General features: G+C 38.2%; 1 protein-coding gene across 2 annotated transcripts in view; it reads right to left on the bottom strand.

Annotated features, from left to right (window-relative positions):
• The window catches only part of LOC130723579 (UDP-glucose:glycoprotein glucosyltransferase), a 28,238-nt gene extending 3,010 nt beyond the window's left edge, over window positions 1-25,228 (bottom strand). The window contains exons 1-31 of one of the 2 annotated variants that reach the window (XM_057574685.1): window positions 24,908-25,228; window positions 24,404-24,811; window positions 24,147-24,300; window positions 23,460-23,631; window positions 22,849-22,922; window positions 21,631-21,727; window positions 21,408-21,520; window positions 21,198-21,313; window positions 20,086-20,143; window positions 19,524-19,676; window positions 19,324-19,422; window positions 19,076-19,222; window positions 18,905-18,973; window positions 17,987-18,078; window positions 17,678-17,840; window positions 17,082-17,216; window positions 16,910-17,009; window positions 16,722-16,816; window positions 16,517-16,629; window positions 16,174-16,384; window positions 15,832-15,900; window positions 15,539-15,684; window positions 4,346-4,447; window positions 4,028-4,175; window positions 2,955-3,011; window positions 2,743-2,873; window positions 1,391-1,479; window positions 918-1,267; window positions 687-776; window positions 229-293; window positions 3-105 (exon numbers count right to left, since the gene is read on the bottom strand). In XM_057574685.1, coding sequence (XP_057430668.1) covers window positions 3-105; window positions 229-293; window positions 687-776; window positions 918-1,267; window positions 1,391-1,479; window positions 2,743-2,873; window positions 2,955-3,011; window positions 4,028-4,175; window positions 4,346-4,447; window positions 15,539-15,684; window positions 15,832-15,900; window positions 16,174-16,384; window positions 16,517-16,629; window positions 16,722-16,816; window positions 16,910-17,009; window positions 17,082-17,216; window positions 17,678-17,840; window positions 17,987-18,078; window positions 18,905-18,973; window positions 19,076-19,222; window positions 19,324-19,422; window positions 19,524-19,676; window positions 20,086-20,143; window positions 21,198-21,313; window positions 21,408-21,520; window positions 21,631-21,727; window positions 22,849-22,922; window positions 23,460-23,631; window positions 24,147-24,300; window positions 24,404-24,811; window positions 24,908-25,056 — 4,068 coding nt within the window. In that variant the 5' untranslated portion in view covers window positions 25,057-25,228. The remainder of the gene's footprint in view (window positions 1-2; window positions 106-228; window positions 294-686; window positions 777-917; window positions 1,268-1,390; window positions 1,480-2,742; window positions 2,874-2,954; window positions 3,012-4,027; window positions 4,176-4,345; window positions 4,448-15,538; window positions 15,685-15,831; window positions 15,901-16,173; window positions 16,385-16,516; window positions 16,630-16,721; window positions 16,817-16,909; window positions 17,010-17,081; window positions 17,217-17,677; window positions 17,841-17,986; window positions 18,079-18,904; window positions 18,974-19,075; window positions 19,223-19,323; window positions 19,423-19,523; window positions 19,677-20,085; window positions 20,144-21,197; window positions 21,314-21,407; window positions 21,521-21,630; window positions 21,728-22,848; window positions 22,923-23,459; window positions 23,632-24,146; window positions 24,301-24,403; window positions 24,812-24,907) is intronic. The other variant, XM_057574686.1, reaches the window with a different exon arrangement.
• Window positions 25,229-26,310: the final 1,082 nt, after the last annotated feature.

Here is a 26,310-nt window from a genome sequence, read left to right on the forward strand (position 1 = left end):
ACCTTAAAACGAGGAGAAAGGTAGTTTTTTATGAACCAGAATTTCACTGGACGAGGAGTATTCTTTAGAACACTTAGAATCATAATCTTCAAAAAGCGTTCATATCTGGTAAAAATACATCAACCCAGACAAGTGAGACAAAACGCAAATACCTGAGACAAAAAAGTGTCTTGTGGCCATAATTAACAGCAAACTGTAATATCAAGTTAAAACAAGAGAACCACTTACAGATGACCCGAAGCAATTGAAAAGATATTAATTGTTTTTCCATGGCGTCCCCCCCTTGCTTTCTCCTATTATGAAAAAAAGGTCCAGTCTGTTACAACTCTAAGAAAATATCGTGAAGGTTCATAAGATGAGAGAGGAAAGTTTAAATGGTGCAGAAGGTGGGAACAATATTTCAAAGTATACCATGTATTTGGACAAATCAGAAAGACTATATAACAATGGCAGTCTTATCATGAACCAAAATTACTACTTCAATCTCAAGCAAGGCATTACATAATTCAAAGTATTGAAGCATAAAGACCAAAACATCCAGATAAAAAAAATTATAAAACAATACCAAGTTTGGTTATAGTTTGTTACTAGCCCTTATACAAGATTTTCATGGAAATCTAACAAGGGCAAATGAATTCGTGCAAAAGGGACAGGATGAAGAAACCGAAAAAGAAAAAAAAACTCACAGGTGAATTGCTTTCAGCTTTTTTAGATTGTTCATTGTTACCAATGAAACCAGAAGCCCACTTTAGTAAGTTGGAATTCCAGGTACTTCCCTACAGAAAAAAAAAAAAAATCAAAGATATCTGTGAGGATTGACAGCTGCTACTGCTAAGCTTTTACATTAAAATAATAATGTTTTTTCTTTTGTTGACACTAAATTTTCAAAAGAAAAAAATTAAAGAAAAAGCACTCACTCTCTTCTGATCTTGCACATTTTCACCATCATCAGGAATCAGCAATTTCTCATGTTCCTTGCCCTTTCTTTTCACTACTTCCATATGAACTACTTTACCCCGTAAACTATTAATAGTGATGAGTTTTGATGATTGTTTATTCTGACTTCCATCATCCTCCTCCTTTAAAATATAGAGCTCAGAACTCCTACCAGGAGCAAGTTGCAAGAACCAAACACCAGGAGAGACTTTCATTTGCCAATAACCAAGATTGGCCATCACAAGGGTATCAACTAGATGGGGTGAAATTTGGGTTCCAAGAATCAACTGAAGGCCTCGAGGAGGATCATGATCTTTCTCAGAGCAATGACCTGATTAGATGGACAATTGTTTAGTAAAAAGTATTACTTGATAATTAATGCTATTTATTTACAAATGACAACATCAAGAGAATTATCAGCCTATATTTTTAAATATACAAAATGCAACTTTACCTGTGAGGACAAGAGCTTCAAGGTCAAAAACCGCTTGCAGTGTTCTTGTGTCGCCAAGGTTCTCAAGCAGAATGTTATCTAGGTCATGGCTGCAGCATGAGAAATCATATTAGAGGCTAAAAATTTGAAACCAAAATATCCGTTGTTTATACACACAGAGAGAACACATGTTGAAATTAATTACCAAGACCTCCCTCAAGGAGAGGCAAACTACCTGCGCAAAAAAATTTAAAAATTCCTTTCTATTAAAAGGAAAATGCGCAACATTTTTTTATACTTGAACTCACCAATTTAATTATCATTTTTTTTTATGATTTGATGTCTTAACCTTCAATTATATGGAACTAACTCAAGTTTAGAATCTTTAGATGCACAGGAAACCTCTATTGCTCTTCATAATTAACATCATATTAAAGTTTAAAAAGTGTTCATTCAAATATATTACATGCTTCTTTACTATCGAAGATAATGGTATAGGCTTATAGCTACACTAAACATATAAAATATGTCTAGCCTGGTTTAACATGTCTAACACTGAACTAATAGAAGAGGTTATAGGCTTTAACATGTCTAACACTGAACTAATAGAAGAGGTTATAGGCTTATAGCTACACTAAAATTTAAAATGAGGGAGGTCAATGTGATTTGGTATGAATAATTCTTTGAATCCAGGCGAGTTTTAACTCTACCCAAAAGCTAGTTCAAGAGGTGAGGATTGATAAAACCTTTATAAGGATTACATTGGCCATATGTCTAGTCAATGTGACATCTTAACACATCCTTCCACACCCATGATTGGACATCTGCAGTGTGGAATTTGTAGGACTGATGGTTGCGCCTGCAGCAAAGGCAGCCTAGGATGGCCAAAAGGAAGGCAACTAGAGACCCACACCATAATGAAGGCCAAATTTTGGGTGGTGGCAGCATTGCAGGCGGCTAAGGGCCTCCAATGAAGGCGGAATTTTGGGTTCAATACTAGATCTAAGATAGACTCTAATACCATCTTGATATTTGGAACGACCTAACTCTACCTCAAAAGCAAATTCCAGAGGTGAGATTGACCAAAAAAAAGAGGTGAAGATTGTCCAAAGCCTTTATAAACTACTTTGGTCATACAGCTAGTCGATCTCTCAATACACCTGTTTTTAAAAACCTTCTCAACTTTCACTCAACAAGAAAGGTAAAAGGTGAATCAAGATTAACAAACAATCGCTAATATGCAAGAGCCTCCACCTAACAACTTAATCTTTTAGGTATCATGTCAAGAAGCAATTCTACTAAAAGCTAAGGCTGATACATGGGGGCTCATCAACGGCTTTATATCCAGTAAATGCTAAAAGGATAGTACATACACAGCAACAACGGGCTCAACAAGCCAAGGTTCGGGGACATCAAGATTCATGGTGAGAGTCTTAGACAATGGCATGTTGGCGAAAAATGCTTTTGGTCCATTTATTGAAGAGTCAGTGTTGCTAAAATCATCCTGCAAAAGTAATAAAAATATGAGAACCCAAACACTAAATCTTATTTAGAATTATCTACAAGCCATAAGTGTAAGATATACCATTGACGGTACTACATATCTGTAGTAGCTCTTCAGAGGAAGATCAGCAAGGGAACTCTGGCATGAAGTGAAAAGTATCATTCAATATTGGTGCATTATGTTGGAAGTAAATTAAAATTCAATATACCTTGTAGTTGTAGAAAATGCGACTTTTATGGTAAAAAAAACTCACAAAATCAAAGGATCTACAAAAGCCAAAATTTAGAGCAGTGACTGGAAGTCTATGTTACTATTTGTTTTAGGATTTGTTATTCATGCGCAAGTATATGATCACAATCACAACCATTAATTTCATTATCAAGGGATGTGATGACTTATTATACCTTCTAAAGTGAGGCCAAATCCATTTTTTTTAAAACAGTTATATATAAAAAGCAAGATATATAAGTAGGACAAACAAAGCTTCCACTACTACACAGGGGTCTTGAGAGGGTAAGATGTAAGTAGCATTAACCCCAGGATTGTAATCAAAACAAAAATATTATACTCGTTATCTTAAATTATATTTTCCGAATTTCATACAATGAACCAGCGTGTTAAAGTTACAAACTGGTCTACTTCTACAAGCTTATACAGATGGGAATGCAGCAGGATTACGTAAAATGATAGTATCGGTTCAGATATAAGTTGCAAAGCAAAAGCCATCTAAAAAGGGCCCAAACATATAACTTCATAACAGCTGTAGGCTGTAGCCTTATTAAATGCAAGGGAGTATGCAAGGGAGTTTAGAGTTCAGCCACAAGCCCAAACATATAAATGATAGTATTGGTTCAGATATAAGTTGCAAAGCAAAAGCCATCTAAAAAGGGCCCAAACATATAACTTCATAACAGCTGTAGCCTTATTATGTAAGGGAGTATGCAAGGGAGTTTAGAGTTCAGCCACAAGGACAACACTTTGGCTTTGTCAAATTCCAGGTAGACAAAACCATAATTACAATTCTTTTTTCAGCTTTATCATCTTGATCCATACTAAAGGCTTCAGAAGACAATTAATGGAGGAACAAGTAAAGTAAAGGGGAAAAAGTTACTTAATAATTATAAATGTAAATAGAACTATAGATATCAACCAACCAATGGATTCAGTACAATCCTCATGCTGGGCTGAATATATTTCCACAAAACTCGAAGAATTCCAGACAACTTCTGGCTGGTTGGACTTAAAGGATCCAGAACCGCATCAATATGAATGCTAGAATTTTCATTGTTTAGAATAATGGCACTGCACAGAAAAAACAGTAGTATATAATTGTTAAATTCATAAAATTATACAGTTGAAACTTGAAGCCAGCAACCTATATATGAATAAACCTTAATAAAGACGATAAAACCAAGCACAATTCATGCCTTCTTTCTATCTAAATTGAGTACAATGTAACTAATTAAAATTACCTATATTGGTCATTCAAAATCTCAAAACGAGCACCTTCAGAAGTCCGCTCTCTGGTAGCCATTGAAGATGATACAGCCATGACAATATCACTAAGGAATTTGCTGGGGAAAAAAGATATTTTGAAAAATTTGTCATTCATTCTGATAGAACTGGACGAAAAACAGAATCAAATAGAGTTATCTTATGCCAAAAGAATGAAAATGAGTTTATAAGATGGTGGTATTCAAGAGGACAGTATTCTCCAACAAAAGTGAAACATTTTTTCCCGAATAACCTCCTAACTACCTCCTCATTCCTCTTATAGGTATGCTAACTAAACTAACTAACTGTTACAATAGCCTAACTGCCTAAGTAACTAACAGTTACAATGGCCTATTAATTCATGCCTAAACTAACAACTAACTATCGACCACCCTCATAACAGGCTCAGGCCCATCATCTCCCAATTTCTTACTTCTTCTATGATACACCTTATTAATAGGTGGTCTATTTCTATCATATTCTGAAAACAGATACAGTTGGACAGCTATAAAAAAATTTAAGAAATGCTATCAACACTCATTTTAATACTCTTTAGTCTTTACAACACTCATTTATTGGTTGAAATCTATGTGGATCCCAATTAAGTATAAGGGTCCACTTCAAATTTGTTGGAAGCAGAGTGTTAAAGTGAGTGTTGGTATCACTCCTCATAATTTTTTCAAACACTACCTGTCATAGCCTGGAAAAAATAATGAAAAATGCTACAGACATTTTTGTAAGGATTTCTTATAAGTTAAAACAATTAACAAATTCCGAGCATGGGTGTTAAAAACTCTATTCTATGAATCTCATTCTCATTGATTTTCAAAGTTACTGAATACAAGAGTGAATATAGTTTATATAGTGAACACTCTAGCTTGTCAATCAAGCTAACCAATCTTAACAAACTCTAACAAATGCAGTTATGACAACTCAGCATGACAGCTAAGCAAAACTAACTTTGACAGCTAGCATAACTAACTCTAAGATTGACTGTATACACAGTCAGCAGCTACTTAATACACGGTATGTGATGTACTCTAATAGACCCCCTCAAACTCAAGGTGGGTGAGAAGGAACTTTCTCAATCACATTGAGTTTGGAACGAAGAAGCTCAAACCGGGTAGGGGAGAGGGCTTTAGTGAAGAGATCTGCTAGCTGATCCTCAGAAGGAATGTGATGAACAAAGAGTGACTTAGCAAGAACTTTCTCCCGCACAAAGAAGATATCAAGCTCCATATGCTTAGTTCTGGTGTGAAGAACTGGATTATGAGTAAGAGCAACAGCCCCCATATTATCACAGAACACTCTGGGAGGAGTAAAGGGAACCTGAAGTTCCTGTAACAAGGATTGAACCCAAAGTAACTCTGCTGAGGTATTGGCCAAGCTGCGGTATTCAGCCTCTGTGCTAGACCTAGCCACCAAGGTCTGCTTCTTGGAGCTCCAGGAGACTAGATTGGGACCAAAAAAGACACAAGTCCCTGAGGTTGATCTTCTGTCATCAGGATCTGATCCCCAGTCAGCATCACAAAAAGCAACAAGGGGAACAGAAGTATGCAAGGAACAAGGTCTAAGATGAAGACCATGATGTAAAGTGTCTTTAAGATACCTAAGTATGCGTTTCACTGCCTTCCAATGATCTTCCAAGGGCTGACTGAGAAACTGGCACACTTTATTGACAGCAAAACTAATTTCTGGTCTTGTCAAAGTAGCATACTGCAGTGCACCAACAATTGATCTTTATAGAGTAGGATCTGCAAAATAGTCTGAGCCATATTTGCTTAGTTTGGCACCTCCAATCATGGGAGTAGAAATGCCTCTAGCATCCCCCATTTCAGCTCTCTCAAGTAAATCAGTAATGTACTTTGTTTGAGTTAAAAGTAAAGACTGATCCTTCAAGTGATGAACTTGTACTCCCAAGAAATAATCAAGCTGCCCCAATTGCTTCAAAGAGAACTCTGAATCAAGGTTCTGAACCACTTGCTGAACCTGAGGCAGTGAATTGCCAGTGATGATAATGTCATCTACATAAACAAGAATGTAGATGCAGCACCCTTTAGTGTAAAATGTGAACAAAGAAGGGTCACATTTGCTAGGAGCAAAACCATACTTTACTAGGGCTGCTCGCAGCCTCTCAAACCAAGCCCTTGGAGCTTGTTTGAGGCCATAGAGGGCTTTGTGCAGCTTGCACACAAGAGACCTATCTGCACATTGAAAACCAGAGGGTTGAGTCATATAGACTTCCTCTTGAAGTGCCCCATTGAGAAAGGCATTATTCACATCAAGCTGATGAATGTGCCACTTCTTAGTGATGGCCAATGTGAGGATAATGCGAATAGTTATAGGCTTTACTACTGGAGAAAAAGTTTCAGAGTAGTCAAAACCTTTCACTTGATGATAACCCTTGGCTACCAACCTTGCCTTGTATCTATTGATGGTCCCATCTGGATTCTCTTTAATCCTGAATACCCATTTACAGCCAATAGGCTTCCTATCCTTAGGAAGAGGGACCAAAGTCCAGGTATCATTAGCCATTAAAGCATCATATTCTGCCTGCATAGCAGCTTTCCACTTAGGATCCTTAAGAGCTTGAGTAGAGGTTGTAGGTTCTGCCTGTGTGAGAAGTAAAGTAGGAAACAACCTTGGCATAACAATGCCAGACTTTGCCCTTGTTTGCATGGGATGAACATTCCCAATAGGCTGAGGAATAGCTCCAGCAGAAGACTCTGAGTGATTGTCCACTTGGTTGGCTGAACCAAAAGGTGAGGCAGGCATAGAAGAGGGACTAAGCTGCTGCTGTACTGAAAGGTCACTATGATGACTAGCCTCTGAAGATGAGGCAGAAGCTGCAGGAGGGTGTGAAACAGTAGCAGCAGGTTGCTCAGCAGTCACAGTAGTAGGAACAATAGGAATAACTGAAGAAACACCTTGGTCAGAACAAACAGCCGCAGAAGAGGAAAACATATGAGAGTATGGGAAGTTGAACTCATCAAAGACCACATCTCTTGAGACATAGATCTTACCCTCATTGTCTATACACTTGTAACCTTGATGTTGTGAAGAATATCCCAAGAACACACATAGCTTAGACCGGAGAGACAGCTTAGAGTGTGTATAAGGCCTTAAATGTGGATAACAAGCACAACCAAAAACCTTAAGCAGGTTGTAGTCAGGGTGTGTGTTAAAAAGCTTGAAATGTGGACTCATGTTGCCTAAAACTGAGGTAGGTAATCTATTAATAAGAAAAACAGCTGCTAGTAAGGCATGATCCCAAAACTGATATGGCAAATGAGCATGTGCTAGCAAGGAAAGACCGGTCTCAACAATATGGCGATGCTTTCGTTCTACAGTCTACACTACCATTTTGATGGTGTGTATAGGGACAAGTTAGTCTATGAACAATCCCTAATTTTGTAAAATAGGGTGTGAGTGGTTTGAACTCTGTGCCATTATCAGTTTGTACAGACTTAAGTTTCAAGTTAAATTTCAATTCAACCATAGCTTGAAACTGGAGAAAAACAGAACATGTATCAGACTTCTTTCTCATTGGAAAAGTCCAAGTGAAACGAGAGAAGGCATCCACACAAGTGAGAAAGTAAGAGAAACCACAAGAAGACTCAATAGAAGCAGGCCCTCATAGGTCAGCAAAAACCAGTTCCAAAGGTAAAGTATAGACAGTATTAGAAGAATGAGAAGGCAATCTATGTGATTTTGAAAGACAACATGCTGAACAAACAGTGAACTTTGTTTTATTAGGTACTGGAATATTACAAGAAGTTAAAGCAGAATGTAAAGCCTCATGATGAGGATGACCTAGTCTAGAGTGCCATAAACCATAAGAGGTTGGGCTTACAATAGTAGATGACTTGTTACTAGAACTAGGTATAGTAGAACTAGGTAAAACAGCTGACAAGGCAGAAACTGAATCTGAAACAGCAACTGGAGGCAAGGAATTTGGAACTTGAACAGAAGAACTCTTGGAAAGAGAAGGAGTGTGCATGCCTTCAAAGGCATACAAGCCATCTGGACCAACAAGACCTTTAAGAAGGACCCTAGAGGTGACCTGACATTTCACAACACAAAAAGAGGAGTGAAACTCAAAGTAAACATTATTATCTCTTGCAAATTTACTCACACTAACCAGATTTTTGGTTATATCAGGAACTAAAAGCAGATTTTTGAGAGTGAGTGTGGTGTTAGGATGATAGGGAGAGGGAAAGGAAGCAGATCCTATAGAGAGGATTGGCAAACCTTGTCCATTCCCCATGAAGATGTGATCATTACCAGCAAGAGAAACACTATCTGAGACAACTGATGCATCATTAGTCACATGGTGAGTGGCACCAGAATCAGGGAACCAAGTGCTCAGATTTGCTGAAGCAGAAGAGCCTCCTGCTTGTGATGGACCAGTGATCATAGCTTGAGGTGGTCTTGCATTGTAATTCCCAGATCTGTGCCCTCCACTTGTGAACTGAGAAGAGGATGAATTATTCCAAGGTGTACCAGCAAAAGGATGAAAACCAAACTGCTGAGGACCAAAAGGAAATCCTGGAAAAGAAGAACCAGGTCCAGAGTATTGCTGTTGTCCAAACTGAGTTGGATTTCCAAACTGAGGAGAACCACAGTAAGGAGAGAAACCAAACTGAGGCATAGAAACCATAGGGAAATTAGGAAATTGCATTCCATAGCCTGAGTTCATGCCAAACATGCCAGTAGAAGGAGTGGAAGAAGCACGATGATAGCAGATACTGGCATCATGACCATACTTCTTGCAGATCTGACATTGCACACTGCGATTGTTGCCTCTGCCTCCGCCACGTCCATTGTAGCCACCGCGAGAGTTGTTGCCTCCACCACGTCCAGTGTAACCACCACGACCACGCGAATCAGAGAAACCACTGCGTTCATCACAGCGCTCATCAAACGAGCGCTCCTCATAGGAAGAATCAACGGAGCTGGAAGCATAATTTGCCTCAGAAGCCACCGGCGACGGCGTCGACGGTGGAGGTTGCGTCGCTGGCGGTGGCGAAGCCTGCGTCAGTAGCGCCGATGGAGGATTCGCATTCAACTGACGAGATCGAGCTCGATCCAAACGCGCTTCATGTGCGATAATCATCGCCTCAACTTGCGAAACAGGAGTCGGAGCTTCACGATTGTACACGATCGTCATGAGAGGACTATAGTCATCGGGAAGTCCATCGAAGACAGCTTCTGTAAGATCAAGTTTTGATCTAGTAGTACAACTCTATGTTTTGACGATTACATGTTAACCTTTTTGATATGAACAATTGTGGTACTCTAACGTGTTTTTCTGAGTGTGCTATTTACAGGCTCTGACCTCAACTCAATCTCACACAAATCAGAAGCACTGTGTATAAAGAGCAACCCAAGCAACGCTTTCGCATTCACCATGTTCAGTATGAACAGTGGAAAAGCTTCAGAAGTTCTGAAGTTATACAAACTCTGATGTGGACTCAGTCACTAGAAGTTCTGAAGATCCAGAAAGTCTGATAACCAAGAAACACTGAAGGCTCAGATATTCTGATGGTGTAGAAGACTCTGAAGATCTAGAAGCTGATTAGTGAAATTCTGTTGTCCAGAAGCAAGATGCTCTGATACCACTTGTAGGATCAAGCGCTTACCACTACGTCAAAACCAATTGGTGTTAGTGAGGGCGCAACGTTATTTCTTATAGCGTAGCAGACAGCGCCCCGTTTCGAATGCTACCTGCAGGCAGGATGCTGGCCCACCTGGACCCAACAATCCCCCCCCAGCACCTGCCAGCCAAACTAGCTGCACAGCATGCCTTCCGTGGGATTCGAACACGGGACCTGGCTCTGATACCACTTGAGTATCATCGCAGTCGGCGTGCTTCCAGAATTCCTTGATCAGTTTATCATACACCGGTCCTCGAAGTCTGTTGAAGTAATTTCCCCAACCTTGAACTTGGACTTCAGGACGAAGATCATACCCATTTGTAGCAAGGTTGTCGAGGTCGAATCTCCATTCTGCCAGTACTTGAAGTTCCTCAGGAGCATAAACGCAATGAACGGCACAGCCCCGTTCTGCAATTGGAATAATCTGCTCTTGAGCTTGACCTTGATCTTGTGTCGGATTCTCATGGCCCCTTTGACCCGTTGCTAGACCAACTACCATGTGAGGGAACTGGGTTGCATCTGCAGTAGCTCTTCTGGTTTGACTCACCATTTTTGAAGCGGTTGAAGGTTTGAGGTAGAAGATGAAGGTTGAAAGATGAAGAGAGATCGAGAGAGAAAACGAGGATAAGCGGTTTTGAAATAGCAGAGAGAGAGAGTAAAAACCGAAAGTGAAAGAGATCGTGTGTGTATAGTGGGTTTTGACAAATAACCGTTGTTGATTCAAAAAGCAATTTAAGATCAACGGTTGAAAATTAAAGATAGATAGTAACAGTAAATACACAAATCACACACAGGAGAGAAGCACATCTACACGCAATCATAACAGACTGTCACACGGGCACAAGGAACTATGCATCAGAAATACTGACACACGTGTTGCTGTCTCAGCTTCAGAGTCAGTACCAGTGGGTACACACTCTGATTGAGTTACCTTCTGGACTAGACATCTTCTGATCAAGAAGTATCATAGTCAGAGGTTCTGATCCATCTTCACTCTGGACAAAAGTCCATGTTCAGATTTTTCAGAATAAAATTAAATCTATCCTCTGCTAAGGGCTTTGTAAAGATATCTGCCCATTGATGGTCAGTATCAACAAACTTCAGAAGAAGTACGCCCTTCTGTACATAATCTCTAATAAAGTGATACTTTACCTCAATGTGCTTTGCCCTAGAATGCAAGATAGGATTCTTACTCAATGAGATTGCAGCAGTGTTATCACAATAGATTGGGATATTGCTTTCAAGGATCTGATAATCCTCCAGCTGATGTTTCATCCAGAGCATCTGAGTGCTGCATATTGCTGCTGAGATATATTCTGCCTCTGCAATTGATAGTGCAATGGTTGATTGCCTCTTGCTTGCCCATGAGACTAGATTGCTTCCCAGAAATTGACAATTTCCAGAAGTACTTTTTCTCTCTGTTCTATCTCCAGCATAATCAGCATCACAGTAACCTGAAAGCTTATACTCTGATGTTTTCTTATACATCAAGCCAAGGTTAGTGGTGCCTTTCAGATACCTTAGGATCCTCTTAACAGCAGTTAAGTGGGTTTCCCTTGGATCTGATTGGAAACGAGCACATAAATGAACACTAAATAGTATGTCTGGCCTAGATGCAGTTAAGTATAGAAGTGAACCTATCATGCCACGATAGAGCTTCTGACATACTTTACCACTTTTATCTTCTTTCTCCAGAATGCATGTAGGATGCATTGGATTCTGGCCATGGAAGAAGAATTGAATCAATTCTCCAAGAACGATGTTTGGAGCTTAGTGAAGAAGCCTGAGAGTGTCCATGTAATTGGAACAAAATGGGTATTCAGAAACAAGCTGAATGAGAAAGGAGATGTAGTCAGAAACAAGGCAAGGCTAGTTGCTCAAGGCTACAGCCAGCAGGAAGGAATAGACTACACTGAAACATTTGCTCCAGTAGCAAGACTGAAGGCAATCAGACTGTTGATCTCTTTTTCAGTAAATCACAACATAGTTCTACATCAGATGGACGTGAAGAGTGTCTTCCTAAATGGTTATATTTCAGAGGAAGTCTATGTTCATCAACCCCCAGGTTTTGAAGATGAGAAGAAACCGGACCATGTGTTCAAATTGAAGAAATCACTCTACGGTCTGAAGCAAGCTCCCAGAGCATGGTATGAGAGACTCAGCTCATTCCTTCTGGAGAATGAGTTTGTAAGGGGTAAAGTAGATACAACTCTTTTCTGCAAGACTTATAAAGATGATATCTTAATTGTGCAAATTTATGTTGATGATATTATATTTGGTTCTGCTAATCAATCTCTATGCAAAGAATTTTCTAAGATGATGCAGGCTGAATTTGAGATGAGTATGATGGGAGAATTAAAGTACTTTCTGGGAATACAAGTTGATCAGACACCAGAAGGAACATATATCCATCAGAGCAAGTACACTAAAGAACTTCTGAAGAAGTTCAATATGCTGGAATCTACAGTGGCCAAGACTCCAATGCATCCTACATGCATTCTGGAGAAAGAAGATAAAAGTGGTAAAGTATGTCAGAAGCTCTATCGTGGCATGATAGGTTCACTTCTATACTTAACTGCATCTAGGCCAGACATACTATTTAGTGTTCATTTATGTGCTCGTTTCCAATCAGATCCAAGGGAAACCCACTTAACTGCTGTTAAGAGGATCCTAAGGTATCTGAAAGGCACCACTAACCTTGGCTTGATGTATAAGAAAACATCAGAGTATAAGCTTTCAGGTTACTGTGATGCTGATTATGCTGGAGATAGAACAGAGAGAAAAAGTACTTCTGGAAATTGTCAATTTCTGGGAAGCAATCTAGTCTCATGGGCAAGCAAGAGGCAATCAACCATTGCACTATCAACTGCAGAGGCAGAATATATCTCAGCAGCAATATGCAGCACTCAGATGCTCTGGATGAAACATCAGCTGGAGGATTATCAGATCCTTGAAAGCAATATCTCAATCTATTGTGATAACACTGCTGCAATCTCATTGAGTAAGAATCCTATCTTGCATTCTAGGGCAAAGCACATTGAGGTAAAGTATCACTTTATTAGAGATTATGTACAGAAGGGCGTACTTCTTCTGAAGTTTGTTGATACTGACCATCAATGGGCAGATATCTTTACAAAGCCCTTAGCAGAGGATAGATTTAATTTTATTCTGAAAAATCTGAACATGGACTTTTGTCCAGAGTGAAGATGGATCAGAACCTCTGACTATGATACTTCTTGATCAGAAGATGTCTAGTCCAGAAGGTAACTCAATCAGAGTGTGTGTACCCACTGGTACTGACTCTGAAGCTGAGACAGCAACACGTGTGTCAGTATTTCTGATGCATAGTTCCTTGTGCCCGTGTGACAGTCTGTTATGATTGCGTGTAGATGTGCTTCTCTCCTGTGTGTGATTTGTGTATTTACTGTTACTATCTATCTTTAATTTTCAACCGTTGATCTTAAATTGCTTTTTGAATCAACAACGGTTATTTGTCAAAACCCACTATACACACACGATCTCTTTCACTTCCGGTTTTTACTCTCTCTCTCTCTGCTATTTCAAAACCGCTTATCCTCGTTTTCTCTCTCGATCTCTCTTCATCTTTCAACCTTCATCTTCTACCTCAAACCTTCAACCGCTTCAAAAATGGTGAGTCAAACCAGAAGAGCTACTGCAGATGCAACCCAGTTCCCTCACATGGTAGTTGGTCTAGCAACGGGTCAAAGGGGCCATGAGAATCCGACACAAGATCAAGGTCAAGCTCAAGAGCAGATTATTCCAATTGCAGAACGGGGCTGTGCCGTTCATTGCGTTTATGCTCCTGAGGAACTTCAAGTACTGGCAGAATGGAGATTCGACCTCGACAACCTTGCTACAAATGGGTATGATCTTCGTCCTGAAGTCCAAGTTCAAGGTTGGGGAAATTACTTCAACAGACTTCGAGGACCGGTGTATGATAAACTGATCAAGGAATTCTGGAAGCACGCCGACTGCGATGATACTCAAGTGGTATCAGAGCCAGGTCCCGTGTTCGAATCCCACGGAAGGCATGCTGTGCAGCTAGTTTGGCTGGCAGGTGCTGGGGGGGATTGTTGGGTCCAGGTGGGCCAGCATCCTGCCTGCAGGTAGCATTCGAAACGGGGCGCTGTCTGCTACGCTATAAGAAATAACGTTGCGCCCTCACTAACACCAATTGGTTTTGGCGTAGTGGTAAGCGCTTGATCCTACAGCTTCAAGGTGCTCGCGATAGGTGACGGGATCACCGATGGTGATCAACGCATTCACGATCGATTTGATGCGTTTGAGATATTCCGACGTGCTCTTCGATCCTTTGGTTATGGATCGCAAATCAGATCTGAGTTGCGTGCTCTGCGCCAGTGAGTACGCTTGGAAGAAATCGAGCACCGCCTCCCAGATCTGCCACGACTGAGAGCAACTGACCACCGTAGGAAGCACCGATGGCGAGAGCGAGGAGAGAAGCCATGTGAATAGAGCAGAATCTTGCTGCTCCCAAGCAAGATACGCAGGATTCTCAATTGCGTTCATGCGATCAACTTCGGTGAGAAAGCGAGTGGAATATCGGGACTGTTGAGGAAGTGCTGCAATCGATGAGTGTGAGCAATGCCTTCAACGTGTTGCTTCCATGAAAGGAAGTTAGTGTCATCAAGCTTCAGAGTAAGCTTGTGAGTCAGAGAAGAAGCACTCGCAGCAACAGAAATTGGAACTGGAGTTGCAGGAATCTCAGTTTCCTGAGCAGGTTCTTCATCAGCCATGGTGATGAAGAAGAAGAAGAGAAAAAAATGAGAGAAAAATCTCAGGGATCGTACTGAGCTCTTGATACCATGTTGAAAACTCTATTCTATGAATCTCATTCTCATTGATTTTCAAAGTTACTGAATACAAGAGTGAATACAGTTTATATAGTGAACACTCTAGCTTGTCAATCAAGCTAACCAATCTTAACAAACTCTAACAAATGCAGTTATGACAACTCAGCATGACAGCTAAGCAAAACTAACTTTGACAGCTAGCATAACTAACTCTAAGATTGACTGTATACACAGTCAGCAGCTACTTAATACACGGTATGTGATGTACTCTAATAATGGGCAAGTTTTAACTTCAAGCATAACATCCAACTAGGGACGCAAAGTACACAAACAGACTAGAAACAGTTGATCGAAGTGTTGTTAAACGTTCACTCCTTCTAAACTATCATTTCACTCTTAACACTAGGAGTCACATTATGTTTGTGTCTAACTCATTATCTAGTATATTGGGCAGAAGACAATAACTCATGAGGTCCCCAGAATGCTGATATTGATAACCTTCCTGTGATTCAATTCAGTTTGCATAGAGAAATAAATGGTTTCATCACATATACTTGGAAATATTAATACCAAGTGATATTTAAAATTAATGTCTCATGGGAAGATGATAAGACAGATGTACCAAAACATCAATTTAAGCAATAACCACAGGACAAAACCGAAAGAGCAAAGATTCAGAAACCTTGTCAGCATGTCAGGGTCAACATCCTGCCATTTAACTTCTTCAATAATTTCCATAATATGCTTTATCCTCTTCTTAAGCTCTATTGATTCAAGAAGATGCAGATCAGCACTCAAAAATGTGCTTTCATGAATAGGATAAGTTACCTATAAAACATAAAAGCTAAGGGTTAACACAGGAGGAATGACTAAGATTCTAACATCGATGAAAAACTGATCAAGTTGGAATTGACACACTAAGAAACGAAGACCAATTACACCATGAAAAAACCCAAGAGATTAAGAAAGTCTTACCCTTCCATTCGTGAAGACAGCATTAACACCAGATTCAGATCCAAGTACCCTGTACAAAAACTTTCCCACCTGATAACAAGAAGGCTCATTAATACAAACTCCCATGGTCACTAAATAAAAAAATAAATGAGAGTGAAGGCTCTTCGCTCTGAGATTGAGCCCAGAACTGTGTAAACCTTCACAAAACAAATAAGGGAAGAAAGAGAGAAGGAGCGTAAGAAAAGCAGAGCATCATTTCAATATGGTAGGAGAATCAAATGAAAACATGAGGTAAAGGAGAGCATTGAGGGATCGGGCATGCACCAAAATGTTATTATTTAATGGCAAAGCAACCAGAAGTACCTTCATCAATTGACTTCTCACTTCATCAGCAGAAAATTCTGAGAGGGCAGATCTATAGTCCTCGGATGGGAACCCATTAGCCTCAGCAAGCTCACAGACCTTGTCAATAAATGCTTGGGTGGTATCGACTTCCAAAGCTGACGTAGTGATGAATTTCTTCTGATAAAGGGAGCATAACTGATCCAAGAAGTCTAATACGTTCTTCTTATGGCTGCATAAAATCATGCATTCATACAATTGATATAAAACTGCAAATTAACTACAAAAAGGAATGAGTAAACTATAGACTAATATAGCAATCAATCTATTGAAAGTCAATTACTCCAACAATTAACAAACAAACCTATATGTGGATGTAGTGATATCAAAAGCCTTCACGAAAAGGAGGGTAAACGAATCTGAACTTTGATTGGCACTAAACAGAAGACCTACACGAGCATCTGTGGACCCTTCCATCTGTAACATAATGTAAGTAGGTCCAACTCATGATAGGCGTCACACTAAAAAACTAAAAAGGAAGAAGAACTTTCATGCAATGAAGCACTGACCAGATAATTTAAGCCTTGGCGAAGTAATTTCATCCCACTTGCTGAAGTGATATCAACGCCAAGAAGATGTGTCACAGGCTTCAAATCATCCATTGCTGGGCCAGACAAAAACTATTAATCCACGTGGACAAAATCCAGAGTGTAAGAGTGAACCTTTATATTCTAGTATGACAACAACAACAACTTACTCTCAGGAGAATGCAAGTAGTCAATATCATTCAGTATAGATGCCTCTCCAAAAATAAACGTTGAAAGAGATATGAATCTTGGTTTGTTATCAGAAATAATCTGTATAAGAAATTGATTAGTCTCACGTCATTATACAAATTTCCCTGATCTTAAAAGTTTTACACGTTATACCCGAGGATTATAGCGTTGAATACCAGCTTCTGATAGGAACTTGGCCAATACATCAGTGTGCGGTTTTATTTGTCCATAATAAACTTGCTCTTGTATTCTCTGAGTCTCTTCATTCAAGGCATTTAGTAGAGCCTCCTGGTAAAATCAATTGCAAATATATTAGTGGCAGAGAATCTTATTCTATCAACACACTATCATGATGACACAAATTACTCTAATAACAGAAATTGAATACTTTAAACTAAACCGTGCAAAGTGGACCCTAGTTAAAGAAGACATCAAGCACACAACTAAAATGGATTCTGATCCTCCACTGTGCAAGGTGCACATCATCTAGTAATCTGAAAGTGGTCAACCGCTGCCAATTAAGAAGCTTATTTAAGAAAAATACATTTGGTTAGTGCTACCTAAGACGCAAAAGTTCAAGATTGAGCAATGAAGACAGTTCTTAGGCCATATAAAATGTTGCAAATTTAAGTACAGCTCCAACCCCAATACCAAAAGAAATAAAAAGAGCAGAATTTCAGAAGAAAAATAAGTTATTCTGGAAGTAAGATGAGGCAGAGGAAAACATTCAAAAAGTCATTACTCATTACCTCAGTCGGATCAATAACAAGCCCATTCATCAACAGAGGACATTGAATCTTAGATAAACCAAGCTTAAATACAAGCTTGGAGCTTTCTTGAGACAATTCCTTCAACTCTGGCTCCTTCTCCAGCTTTAACAATATCTCTTGAGGTGGGGATTTTACCTTAGGTCTACAGAAAATAGTGAGAATATCCAATCCATGTCTTTAAATAATAGGAAAATAAAAACACAGAATGTTACTGAAAAAGAAGAGAAGCGCCACATTAGAGAAATGTCTGCAGCAAAATGGTCAACACAAACGTCTAGCAATACTCACAATATTGTTTCTACAAATGCGGATTCAACATGGTGCAGTTCAAGATGAGAATCGTCTGCATGATCATCTGATTCAATGCGAAATTTGTTAACCTACAAAACATGTATAATGATGTTTTGTCAATTCCTAGAGATAAGTTTAGAGATAGAGCAGAGAGAGAGAAAGCAAGGAGAGATAAACAGATTTGCAGCCTATATACTGTGATCATTGAAGTTACAAGGCTGAGCTCAATATATAGCGCTTCCAGAGTACAGCTAAATCACATAGGGTTAGTTACATCAACAGCTGTACTTAACTGATTCAGTTAAGTGACAGCTGGGCAACTCAACAGCACTATGATGCACTATGATGCACTATGCTAACTACAAGTATGACGCACTATGCACACTTTGCATAGCATGCTGACTTATATTATACATTACTCTAATATCAGTTGAATTGCAAACTGTCAAACTAGACTAATTTTAGATGACTTGAACAATGTCAACAAGCTTCGACCAAAAGCCTATTTATGACACAGTCATGTCCTTTATATCCATATAACAAAAATCTTGTTAAACTGGAACTTGCACACAAAATAGCGTGTTGTTTATGAAGGAAAATGAGGCTTTACTTGTTTACATTGTTAACGGTGGGTGAAACAACTTATGATTCTGAATTATCCTGCAAACTAGGTTCATGACTTCTTTCGTAGTAAGTCCTAGATTTTATTAGTTATTATCTTTAAAAATAGTGCAGTAACAGGCAAGAAGACAAAAATTTGAAATCTGTCAATTTTCTAACAATATGTAGTCTTCTGAATTTCAGTCATGTTAATCTTGTGTATATTCATTTAATCTAAACTAAATAAAAGCAGTGGTCAACAAGGTTGTAGAAACAATGAACAGAAGATAACTAATATTTATGACAACTTCATACATTGCTCAAAAACTCAAATGCCATCTGAATACCATGGTTCCCCTTGATATAGCTGAAGAGACGTATAATCTGAAAAAGCAAAATGACAAAAACAATGTATTATAAACTTGCCAGTAAAATTTTCTAAAAAATGTTTGCATAAATCCTTGAACCACAAAAGACAAAGATTACCATATTAGATATGTCCTCCTCAAATTTGTCTCCATCATCTTTGGCAGAATGGTCCTCTAACTGCATGATGTACTTTGAAGAATACAGTACAATCCCAAACCTCACAGGAACATTATTCTCATACAATGATATGATCATATCAATGGACTGCAAGGTTTTCAAACAAAAAGCAATGCTATGAGGGATTTCACTTTAAAATGCATACAAATAAAAATGTGAAAATGTTATTTTTGAGGGGATAAACTTGCCTCAAGACCACAAGTGGTTGCTGGGTCAAGAACAAAAACAGCATGGAAAAGATTTTTACGGATTTGACGTAGCTGCCCAGGGAAGACTGGCATCAAGATCTAAACAAAATAAAAGATAGATTATGCTCAGATGAATATTCACAACACGGATAGTTTGAAAACAATATCATGGTCCAGTTCAAAAATAAGTAGCAGTTAACCTCATTTAGATTGCTTCTCCACCGTTTGTATTTGTCATCCTCTTCCAAGTTATTGAGATAATGAACATGATTAGAACGAAAATCAACACGAAACATATCGGACTCTGATGGAGGTAAAGTTGACAGCAGTTTTCGCACAGTGCTATGAGGAATCTGGAATTACTCGGAACATCAATATTACAGTCTAGATATATAGCAAAGCATCAATCAAGTGCAAAATGGCTATGTCAAATTCTCACAACAGATTTGCGAAGTATGTTAAAAAGAAAAATGGAAAGATGTCAAGATGTAATAATGTTAAGAGTTAACTGTGCCAACAGATAACTTTATCCACTAAAGCAATACCATTAAGCATTAACTCTCATCACCCACCTTTCTGTTCCCAACTTTTCTTAAGCAACTATCACTGATTACATATGAAGACATCATATACTTCCAGTTTTAGCACTATTTATAACCATGTAGATTCTCATGTATTAAAATGCCTCAGATAACTATCTTATTAGTGCATGACAAGTTAACTAGAAATTAGTCTGGTATTAAATGATCAGTTGGAACTCACCTTCAATTTTGAGAACTGATCAGCCAACAACAGGTCCTGATGAACCATGTCAATCAACCTAACAAAAGATAAGAAAGATATATAATATCAGAAGTTTGAGAATTTTCATTTAACTTGAAGCTTAAGACATCCATATGAGTTCCACACAAACTACAGAAAACCAAAATTATATGATCAACAATTACAAGTCATCAAGAAAGTAATGTAAAATTAATTTTGCTAAATATGTCATTATAAAATAAAACCATTCATGAGTCTTCAACCTACAACTTAAGTTTTAGGGTAGTCGGTTCATGATATGCTATTAAAGTCTCCATGACCAAATGATCTAGAGTTCACTCTTTTCCACTTACATTTTTCGAATAAAAAGTTGAATTTCAATACAAGGTACTGAGGTAGATCAGCCCGTATAATGTCCATGTTTCAAAGCCTTCGACCCTTTCGTGAGGGACATGTTAGAGATGTCAATATAAAACCACTTATGTATCTTCACCTAATAGCTACAACTTTTGGGTAGTTAGTTTCATGATGAATATCAAGCTTAACATGATTAACTATTATGAACTCCATATGCTATGATGACATTTTAGAGAGTTGGAAAAGATTTAACTTTTAAAATTTCATTGCTCGTGATTGCAGTCAAATTGGTAAGGCAAGACTAGGGACAATAGCAGTGTTAGTATAAAAAACACAGTACCATCATATAGGCTTGTATCAGAAAAGCCACAATATTGGTTGAAGGATTATTAAGACCAGATATAATCAAATAACATATATTTTGGGTAATATAACTGTAGATAAGAAATGCCTTTGACCTTGATAGCCAAGTTATCTTAAATGAGAAATTCAATCAGATAACTAAGCTACCATAAATAAGCTCAACCTAAATAAACACAAACTGAAGTATATAAATAGACCTTGATCTAAATTCGTCCAACCTTTATCATTCATAATAAATAAGTATTAAGTGCAATAGCAATGATTTCATATGCTGGAGATGCTAGAGCAAAAACCACCTCAGGCTACAATATGAGTGCATACATGAAATATGAAGAACAGAAAATATTTCTGCATTATAATGTAAACAAAATCAACAGGAGAAAAAATATTACAGATAAAGGTCAATATCTTCAACATTGACTAAAGCACCATTGAGAGCCATTAAAGACTTGCCAGGTGGGATCATCCGCTGGTTTGCCATTATTTCATCTCGAACAGAATCATCTAACTGTCGTGCATAGCAGTTCCATAAGAATACTAACAATTATTTTGGAGAAATGTCATATCTGATCATCAAACAAAAAGTAACAAAGATTACTTACCTTCATGCGAGACAAAGAAGACACTATGCTAGGAAAATTTTGATTAATATCCTGCATTGATTGCAGAGGATCAGAGGCACGGACTATTCTCTGCACAGTTTGATGTCCAAGATCTGTTATCATAAAAAGAAAAATATTAAATCACAGTTCTATAAACCCAACAAAAAATGGATATAAACAAACAATCAAGTTCAATTATCAGGGGGGAAAGGGGTTGCAATACCCTTTAGTTCCCAAACATCAAGTGTATCTGATATGGTTGATGACAACAGATAATCCCTGAAAGCCATGATCTCGGATGTTAGCTCAGGTTTACGTTCCTGCAAGTAAACTCCGACAAGTAAACTCATCTGTACCTCGATAATTTCCTAGGTATAAATCTAACAAATATTAAAACAAATTTTTAGATATGCATGTCAATCCCTTGATGTCAAAAAGGTGGATACATTTGAAACATTATCACCAAATATGCAACATCAAGCTAACAGATCTTAGAGAGGAAGCTGCAATTGAGATATCTTGAATTCAAAGCAGCAGCCATGACATGAAATGAATGGTACCCAGTGTTGTCAAATCGCGACCGCGGACCATCGCGGTGAGCCAAAAATCCGCTATTTCAGCCGCTATTTAGCGGGGAATAGCGGGCAATAGCGGCGTCGCGATTAGCCAAAAATCCCTACGCTGTGCCGCTATAGCCGCTCTTTGATAACACTGATGGTAAGAGCCTATTAGGTTCATAGAATGTATATGTGAACTATCAATTCTAGATATATAGTCTATTCTCTCAAATTTTAGGTGAATTGCTGGGATCATAGTTTCATAGTGAAAATGAACTAGCATAAAGCCCTTATCCAATTTATTCTCCAATCTCCATTCAATGTAGTTGTCATGTTTTCCTGTATGTTCTGGTTATGTTTCAATGCATGTTATTATTTCTTTATTTCTTCCTTTCTCATTTTATTTGGGTCTTCGAAAGCATATAATGTACTAGAGGTTTTCCTCTAATGTTTTTACCCAAAAATTCTTCATTTCTTCTTGAAAAACAAAGCTTCAGTGTACTGTATAGCACCTAATACTAGCATCTAATACATAGGTCATCTGTGGGTTAACTGAACGTCTAAACCCAACAAGTAGTTGTGGGGGATTACAACCTCTTAACTGTAATGACAGCTTGCAGCTGTCATGCAACTACTTAAACTACCCAGCTAGCTATTACATTAGTATTACATCCATATACTCTATTAGCACTAAAGCATATCAATTAGAATAAAGAGCGGGGGAACAATAGTAGATATTACATAACAGAAATCTGGTACCTGCAGACACCCCATTCTAATTTAGTTTGAAACATAGAATGGATTCAAAATGCCTACGAATATCAGTTTTCTTTCTGATGTGTATGATAATTGATAACAAACAAATGTAGGTGAGATTGACAAACCAGAATTTTAGAGAATATGAATCCTCTAACTTCTTGGCTAAGATCTTCAGTGCGGGGATCCTCCAAAGTCACACCTGCAATCCAAAACTGTATTTATACGGGAATAACACCAAGCTAACATTATGCCCACTTAATAAGAAAGCGGGTAAAAAATATTTCTTTGACCATTTTATTTGGATGAATTTTGTATCAAAAAGAGCACTGAATGTGTGAATCCAAAATTAACTAAAATAAGGTAAATTTCTTTTCAATTATCTGTATCCAAAATCAGTAACTTTCAAACTTAAAACAAAAGCCAGAACTGCGGAGTAGACAGTAAGAATTAGAGCATATATTATCCTACAATACAAATGAACCAAAATTACAAATAAAGGCAGAATGAATCGCAGAGAAAGAGAACTTTCATGAAACAGCAATGCAAATGTTGAGATAATTCACATAAACCCAAAGAAAGAAAGAATACAGTACAGTTTCTCTAATAATATGACACTTCCAAAATTATGACCAAAGTTAAACAATGAAAAGGAGACTAAAACAAAATTTCTTCAACATTCAAAACTATAAAACCTTATGGGGAAGTTTGCATTCTAAAGCATGTCAATCATTCCAACCTTTTTTAATTGTACTGTCATCCATGGCCTTATATTCCATATTCTTTAAAGCAAGTTCCACACCATAACCACCCAAGTTTACTGACTCGCTTGCACCAACAGAACCACAATGGCCGAAATGTGTTTCACATCCAGCTGGCAATACCGGTCTTAATACATACTTGACTTTTCCCTAAACACATTTGGACAACATATTAATATTATTGGTAAGGGAAACAGGCATATAACCATTACAAGACTATTTGTGGAATGACTCAAAAAAAGGATCTCTTAATAAAAAAACAGCAAAGGAACCATAAACACTTAGAGTAGTTATTAAGATAAGTAGTAATTATAATCATCTGCTCTCCATGTTGATAAATTATTGTTATTAAAAAAAGACAATAAATAAATAAATGATATACAGTAGTATGATTGCCTAGTTTTCCTTCATTTTAAACATTTTTAATAACAGTTCCTTTTGAAATTTTTCTAGTTTTTTACAAATCCCAATAGTTAACATCTGGCCAATCTTTACAATTTCATGACTAATACCTATAACCATGTCCACAAAAAAGTTAAAAACTATTGCATACAACTAGAAAAATATCTCAGCTTAGGAGGTGAGGTGTGTACAGTGTGATGCTTGATAGACTGACATTAAAATTTTCTTAAGCCTACAAGGGATAGATTATCAAATCAAAAGACCTGTTTGGCAGCTCCAACAAGAGCAACATGAAACTCCTTAAAGCAAGTTGTGCCGAGAGCACCATAAAGGACAGCAACCGGACTCCCAGTGGTCGAATCAAAATGAACATGATCAAACTCAAATACTTGAGGTCTCTGAAACGTATCACCCACCCTGATGACAAATAAAAAAGTTAAAACTTTTGAGTATGAAATAAAACAAAAGGGAACATGAAAGGAGAAAGAAAAGGCATTAACAAAAAGACAGTAACACTCACAGTTGATCAGGGGCTTGAAGCCACTGAAGCAGTTCAGAAACATGGAAAAACAAGTGGTCCCCAGTATCCAGCCAGCAACATTTACCTCGAGGGCTATTGAGGGTAACACCAACACGCAACCCAGAGCTGTTTTTGGCTTCAACGATCTCATCATCGGGAAAAGACGAGAGAGAGTCAAGGGCCAACTGGCGGTAAAGGACGAGTGCAGGGGAAGCTGATCTGAGAATGAGAGAGAACTCAAACAAAGATGCCAAAGGGTCTCTGAGAAGAGGGCGAGCGTGGTGTAGAATGTTGTTGACACAGTCCTTAGCAGAGTGAGATTGAGCATCGTCGTGGTGAGAAGCATCATGAAGCCAGTTTTCAATGAAGTCCCAGAGAAGGTGCTGCTGGTGTTTAGATAGTAATTCCCTGTTTCACAAATCGAAAATGAATTTGGATTGAAGGAATGAGAAAATCAAAGAGAGAGAGAGAGAGAGAGAGAGAGATAAAGAATTAACGACGCACCCGGCTTCTAAGAGAAGAGGAGTGGCGGACCATTTAGCACGAAGGGAGGTTTGGACATTTTTGGGGCTTGGAGCGGAGGTTGAAGAAGCAATAATCCCCAGAAGAAGAAGAAGCAGGAGCAGAACACTATATTCAGATCTAATTCGCATTGTGTTGAATGTATTGAAGCTAAGCTAAGCTATGCGAAGTTAGGGTTTGGTTTTGGAACCATGAGTGAGAGTGAGATGTGATGCGGTGGTGGTGGATGTGTCGAACAATCACGTTGTTGAGGTTAAGTTGCTTCTGCTCCGCCTCTGTGTGTTACAGTTTTGGTCTGGACTTTTGGGAAAATATTAAAATAAAATAAAATTGAGAAGGGAAGAACGATGGCCACGTCATATTTTGTGACACTTCGCTCTATTGTTATTGGTTCCAAATGTGAACAAGTGGGACATCTGTTGTGACTCCTCGCAAACTATAGTGACGGATTTAGTTTTAGTTATTTAATTCCTCGCAAACCTCTCTCAACCGCACAATTTGAAGGCGGAGGTTAGCAAACTTGAAGGTTGTTAAATCTTCTACGTCACGCTCTCCTTCCGTATGCATTTATCGTAGTTGCGCTCTCTATCGCCGTCACACTCTTCGTCGTCGTTGTGCTTTCATGCTTCAACATGTCACATGTGATTGCAAGTTTAAATAGTGTGCTATCAGTAATTTGACATTCTTGATAGAGTATCAATAAGAAGATGTTGGTTTTAGAGTGGCTTCATCAGTGAATTTTGGGGGATCTATACTACATAATTGAATTCAAGAAGCCAGTGAGGTATTTTGAGTCCTTGTATTGCGTGCCATTTCACGGACTTGTATAAGTAGAAGAATGTATAGGCCTAATATTGAAGTTCTTCCCATAAGATCTTCAACAAGTTTAATAAGAGGATATGCTCCTGTCCACTAGCCTGCTTGACTGGGACTCCTACAAAATAATAAAAATTCTAAAGTGACTCCCCTTTTCATAACCTTTCTTTCAAATCATTCCACAAAACACAAATATCTTTTTATAGACATACCACTTAAAGCAAAATGATCTGATAAGTATCTAGTTATCCATGAAGTGAAGAGTGAATTCTGATTAATCAATGAAGGAATAGCTTATATACATGGTGACAAAGCTGGCTATCCCTCCAAAATTAGCTAATTATAATTTCCTTTAACCATCAATCAATCTAACTGACTAAAATCAACATGAACACACTTCCACTGTGGTTGCTATATTACACCGGTCCCTGATGATGTATTCTAATAACTAACTTTTACTGAAAAGAGCAAAAATTACACATAAACTGAAAAAAGTAAATGCATGATCTGAAAATCAAATTCAAGGAAGAAAAAAAAACTAGATCTTGGACTTGCATATCCCTTAGAAG

Source organism: Lotus japonicus, chromosome 6 (assembly GCF_012489685.1).
Source record: "Lotus japonicus ecotype B-129 chromosome 6, LjGifu_v1.2".
NCBI lineage: Eukaryota > Viridiplantae > Streptophyta > Magnoliopsida > Fabales > Fabaceae > Lotus > Lotus japonicus.